Source organism: Limulus polyphemus, unplaced genomic scaffold (assembly GCF_000517525.1).
Source record: "Limulus polyphemus unplaced genomic scaffold, Limulus_polyphemus-2.1.2 Scaffold3071, whole genome shotgun sequence".
Taxonomy (NCBI): domain Eukaryota; kingdom Metazoa; phylum Arthropoda; class Merostomata; order Xiphosura; family Limulidae; genus Limulus; species Limulus polyphemus.
In genome coordinates, this window is record NW_013668681.1 from 82782 (window position 1) to 89280 (window position 6499).

Consider the following 6499-nt stretch of genomic DNA (forward strand, 5'->3'; position numbering starts at 1 on the left):
CACCCAACTTCCCAAAATGTGCACAATGAAATCCCACTGACCACATGTTTTCAACATGCCATATTGTGGCTGTTTCTTCCTGTATGAATAAGCAAGCTGGCACTTAGGTTCATTATTTGTAGGCCCTTGAGAATGGTAAACATCAACTGATGAAATGTTGGACAGTTTTTAACACTTCTTTTAGCTGGTATATATCATTATAATACTAAAATGTTATGAACACTGTATTAATATAAGATACTTTTTTCGTTCAGTAGAAAATGACTTTAAAGGGAAAAGCCAATCATTTTTTCTCTTCATTAAAAAAGGTAGGTAATCTTTCAAAAGGTACCTTACTGCACTTTATCTAAGTGAAATATCAACTGAAATTTGGCTATATACAATGCAAGCAATTTGAAAACAAAAAACAGTCTGCTGATGTAATTACTGAGAGTCATTAGATTCTTGGGTGTACTGTAACATTACCACAACCTTTTTAAATTACCAAAACTTTAATTGTTTCAGATATTTTTTATATAATAATAAAAAGGAAATGAGAGCAAACAATAGATCAAATTTATTCTTACAGAAGCCTGTTACACGAGTAGTTGAAATGCTATAAAAAAATTAACAATTATTTTAATAGCAAAATTGACTAAATAAACATGTACCTTGTTCTGTTTTTATGATGTACACATACAAGAATACAATGCATAGTGTAAAGTTTCAAGTTTATAAAGTAGCATATATTATTCTATATTGTTCAGAACTTAGTTTACCTGTATTTGAAATTCTTGTATATGCTGACCCAATCTGATCTATTAAAAGCATGACTAAAAAACCTAAAACCAGTGTAACTCCAATCACAGAGTGGATCTCCCCAAGGTTTGTGAAAAGAGTAAGCAAATTATCTTTTTTGTAACTTTCTGGGTGATTAGTCTTGTCTGTTGTCATATCTTGCTTATGCAGCTCAATCTGATCACGTATCATTGCTAAAAGAGCAAAACAAAAAACCACTGAGTCATCACAAATTATTTGTTTTTTAATCATAAAATTTTAACTTGCATATAAATTACTAATTTTTCCAAGTTGCATCAGTCACTATATAATCTTACCTTTAATACAACAGAGTAATAAACTTTTAAGAACCTTCATTAGCAAGCATCTCCTTATTTCCATATGCACTTTTTTGGTGGGATAACTAGTCTTCATCTCTTCCAAACTAGGTAAATGTGGTTAAGCAAGCATGTTTACACTAACGTGTACAGCACACAGCTCACCATTAACTTGTAAAGAAGCATGGGAACGACCAATAGATGATTAGTTCAGAAGGAGTTTCAGGCATCAACTCATTAAGAAATCCCAAAGTATCAAACCCCAATTTTTAGCATTATGAAACTTCAAGTTTATTGCCGAGTCACCGAGAGGCAAGTCATAAAGTAAACAAATTTTCTATGCATACAAACTAACTTATAGATTCAAGTGGTAACTTACTAAAATTAAAGTTGGAATAAATTGTGACAAAAGTAGAGTACTAGAGTATCAGGAAAGCTAATGTATGCCGCATATCTTAATTCAAAGACAGATTCAGTGCAGATTTTCCAGAAAAAAAGCCCAAAGTTGAATGAAAATCCAAATGATTTTGTTAATAATGTTAATAAAATGTTAGGTAGACACTTAAGGGCCTTGCAGCAAAGCAATAGTTTCAGAACATTAGTGGAAACTAGAAGTCTTGGCTAAAGTCCCAATTGAGAGAGGTTTCTTATCATTTATTACAGATAATAATATATAAAACATTAAATGTATATTTGGTGATGGTCTGTTAGTCTGAGAGCCCATTACTCCGAAGGCCTGGTAATCCAAATATGTATTTATTTTTTTAACAGTTAAAATGTTAAATTGATTTTTTGGTTAAATTTGTGAAATTTTTGGACAAAAACATCTCAGGATATAACCTAAAAGGTCTCAATTTCTCATGAATGATGGATAATGTTTATCATCATTTCTCCTTTTTTATTTCCTGAAATATGTACAACTGACATTAGAAATGTGTTTGTTTAACTTTAAGAATATAATATCTTATTTCACTATGGGTTCAGACTTCTGGGACACCTTGTGCTTTAAACTAGAAAATATTAACTAAAAAATAGATTATTATAATAGAATATACGGTGACTGCCAGTATTCCAAAGGCCCGATAGTCACAGATTTTTAGTTTTTGCAGAATAAATCAACATCGAGTGAATAAACAAATTTGTATGTTCATAATAGATGAATGCAATCTCCAATGAAAAGTTTAAAGAGTACATATTGGTGGGGGTTTGGGGGACCAGCCATCCCTGACAGTTTGCTATCATTTTAAATTCATAATAACAGAAATGTTTAAATCAGCATTGTAGCGTACATTGCATTGGCTCGGTGTCAAGGTAGTTTTACTGACTAGAAGCTTTCAACATGTTTAATGAGTTGGAGATATAACATTCATTGTCAAAGCACCGTGGAATAAGAATTTTGAGTATCCATTTTCTCAGAAATGTTAAATCCCAAATCCAATCCTAGTGTGTAAATATGCAGGCTCTGCAGCTAATACTATACATGCATACAAGAAAAGTGCATTCCCTGATGGCACAGTATACCAAGAATTGATATGTGTATGGCTGTTAATAGAAAGCAATTTAAATAATAAATAAATTAAGAATAAATTGTGTATTTTTCCTATGGGTCCAGACTTCTGGGACACCCTGTATTTGTCTCACACATACAATGCTAGATATAATCTAAAAATATGTCAACCACACTGTATCTGCTATATCCAGTGCTGATGGCACCTTTTACCAGGGCTCATCTGTATAAAATACTTATATAAAAAGTGATTGAAACAAAGGTTTTACATAAAAACATATTTATCAAATGCAATTGTGGACAGTTTCAAACTTTAATCTTGAGTAATTAGCAAGCTATATTATTTATATACACTTTTAAATACACAACAAATATAACACACTTAGTATGGAGGGATTTCTATCCACAACTTTTTAAATGATAAATTTCCAAATGTTTTGTACACATATTTTCCAAAAAATAATTAATATAATCAAAGCAAACACTTTAAGCTTCAAAGAAGTCATTTTTGATGTACAGTTTCTGATGTAAGTAAAGTTTTTTACATGTAAATTCTCATGAAATATTAAATATATTTGAATTAAAATGGAAAATTTCCAATAGCTCACATAAACAGACAAGATTTACCTAACTGAGATGAGTATAATGTGTTGACACCTTCTGGAATTATCACTGACAACGCTGTTCCAACTAGGATTCCAGCACCGAGCACCGACACTAATTGCAATTTCTCCTACAAATTACAGAAAAATCCTTTGTGAAAAGATAAATAATGAAGGTTACATATAACAAAATATTATAAAAAACATAAATAAGTCAGGAAGGTAGAATTTGTCAATATGTTAATTTACTAAACAAATTAAAGCAATTTATGTCTTTATAACATTAGTACTGTAAAGTACAATGCTTGTATCTATATATATATATATATATACACTACTTTTTTTTACATGTAATCATGTTTACCTTCACTTTAAAACCAGTAGTCGATAATGTGTGACAGAATTGCACATATATTTATGATCTAGTTTTCTCATCATTATTCTTTATACTTTAACAGAGTAATTAAAACAATTATATTCCAGATTTCTTTTCTTTTCACCAAAGATAAAATTGAAAATATACTCTGTGACAGAGAAGCCTAATGCATCTCACCCTTTGCTATGGATTGTAGTTTTGTCTATTCGATGCTCATCAGCACAATTTGGATCAGTGAACCAATGAAATACAGTTGGGTCTTTTATCATTGTGATGTGTATATAACACTTATAGGGTTTTTAAGTTCTTTTGAATGCTGATAAGCCTTGAATAGGCAAAATTGCAGTCCACAGCAGAGGATGTGGCAAATAAAATAAAAAATGCATTAGGTTTCTATGTCATAAATAATACTTTCAATCTTACCTGAAATGCTATAATATTATGGACCTATATTAATTTAGATTGCAATATGGTGAATAAAAAAGGACTCAAAAGCCCCATAAATGTAATTACATTTTATGCTTCACAATTTACTTAGTATAGAAATACAATGTATTATCCATTAGATAACAACAAAACTACCATATAAATTTCCACTTTGATTCTGGAATACTGTGACTAATTAAAGTATTATTTAAGAAATTTGATGATACACAAGTGAACACAAGGTTATTGCACAGAACTTTCTGTAACAGGATGATTAGCTTATGGAATGAATTGCCATTGGAAGTAGTTTTACAAAAGTTTAAAAAGGGATATCTATGATTTCCTAAAAAATAATGGGTGGCAGACTGAAAATGAAATGTTTACTTTTCTCAAATGTGGGTGTGCAAGAACAGCTCTAAAGGAGCAAATAGTACTTTACTGACTGAATGTTTCATTATTCACAGGAATAAGAATTTGAGGTATTAGACTAAATGTAATTTAACCTATACATAAGTTAGATGGTTGTTGGGGTTTGTTTTATGCAATATGGCTATCTGCACTGGACAATGGGTGGGAAAACTAAACAAACAAACAAAAATTAAATGAGGCAAAAGTAAAATATCATAAAACAAACCCAAAACTGAAAATAGTACATAAATAATGTCTAAACATCTAATTGAATTAAAAAAGCTAAAAAGATCATCAATCTGGAATGACACAGTCCATTGTCAAAGGTAAACCCATAGAAAAAATATGTTGAAAATGGTGCCACCACTGGCAGTCATAGCAATAACTAGAAATGAAAATTTGGGCAATTGTGAATTACGTGTCACAAAGGGCACAAATTGGCAGAGCAGTCCCTTGTAAAAGAAAATAAATGGTAATGAAACTACGGCCATCATGTACATAGCTTATCTGTAGATATAAAACAAATATGCTCAATAATGGCTGGAGACGGCTTAAATGGGTAATGAAGAAAAACTTTATTTATTTAAGCCGTCTCCAGCCATTATTAGTCTCAAAGTGGGTTCCTCGTCATCGAAATATGCTCAATGTCATGCATCCAATCTCATCTTTGTCTGATTGTATTCAGTGGTCATTCAATATCTTAAGGTAATGCTGTTCAACTAGTTCCTAGCTATGTGTATTAAGTGATTTGATTCAACAAACTATTAATTCCTATATATAAGACTGATCATCTGCTGAACTGTTGGTTCTTAAATAATTATACATCAGTGCACATTTATATATCATTCTGACATTTTATGAACTTTAGCTTTAATCAAATCCTTGAAACTGAAAAGCAACAACTAGCCTTGGGGTTGGATACGACAGGCCTTTTTAATGTTAAACCCAATGTGTACTTTAGTTACAAAATACAAATCTTAAAATTACATAGGAGCTAGGGAACTTATCTTTTTAAAATTTAAATTAATGTGAGAAAAAAAAATGTCACTTACCTCTGATAGCATTACAATCAATGGAATAGCTCCTGCCATGTAAGAACACATAAACATAGCAAGAGATAGAAGAATCAAAACTACTATTTCATTCATGATGAATTGTCCAAACGTCTTATTTTTACCCTTAGCAAAAGTTACTCAAAAATTCTAAAATTTTAGTTAAAACATTTTCAAAACGTAAACATTCTAAAACACAACTGATTAATAGTGTCTAGTGCAACAATAACACAAACATATGGTCTAGGATTCTTTAGTTAGTCAATCACTAAATTTGTCATATATTTACATCGACCATCTACGTGTTTACACCACGCAATACCTTATCTCGACTGAAGCGCTAAAACTAAAGCCACAGAAGTGTGATCCACATTTAAATTTGGCTAGAAAAAAAACAAAAAAAAAAAACAACCGTTGCTCTTTCTTCCACGCTCCTACATACATCACACGAAATTTATTTGTTAAAACCTTTTTGAATGTTTCCAACTTTACATAATTAGTTTAGTTGCTTTTTTCTTTATAAAGATCTGTTCACAAATTTTAAAAAATAACATTAAGTTGGTTAGTTTTTGTTTAACGCAAAGCTCACCCACAATCGGCTATCTGATCTCTAAGATGGCCAGGTGGTTAGGGCGCTCGACTCGCAATCTAAGGATCGCGGGTTCGAATCTCCGTCCCACCAAACATCTCGCCCTCTCACCTGTGGGGGCGTTATAAAGTGACGGTCAATCCCACTAGTCGTTGGTAAAATAGTAGCCCAAGAGTTGGCGATGGGTGGTGATGATTAGCTGCCTTCCACCTAGTCTTACACTGCTAAATTAGGGACGGCTAGTGCAGGTAGCTCTCGTGTAGCTTTGTGCGAAATTCAAAACAAACTGTTTTTGAGTCAATGGGGGCCAACATATTAAGCCTAAGGCCGTTCTGTTCGTCACCACACATCGGATAGGATAGTACTAGTAGTTTAATAGTACTAACTTTGGCAAGTTTTGTTTAATTTTTAATAGACTTACCCCTCTAATATATTTGGAACATGA

At 31.8% G+C, this 6499-nt stretch overlaps 1 protein-coding gene across 1 annotated transcript in view; it reads right to left on the minus strand.

The window, feature by feature from the left end:
• LOC106468597 (zinc transporter ZIP9-A-like) overlaps positions 1-5792 on the minus strand; it is a 26231-nt gene extending 20439 nt beyond the window's left edge. The window contains exons 1-3 of the mRNA XM_013929029.2: positions 5466-5792; positions 3229-3334; positions 759-971 (exon numbers count right to left, since the gene is read on the minus strand). Coding sequence (XP_013784483.1) covers positions 759-971; positions 3229-3334; positions 5466-5561 — 415 coding nt within the window. The 5' untranslated portion in view covers positions 5562-5792. The remainder of the gene's footprint in view (positions 1-758; positions 972-3228; positions 3335-5465) is intronic.
• Between the last annotated feature and the right edge of the window lie 707 nt (positions 5793-6499).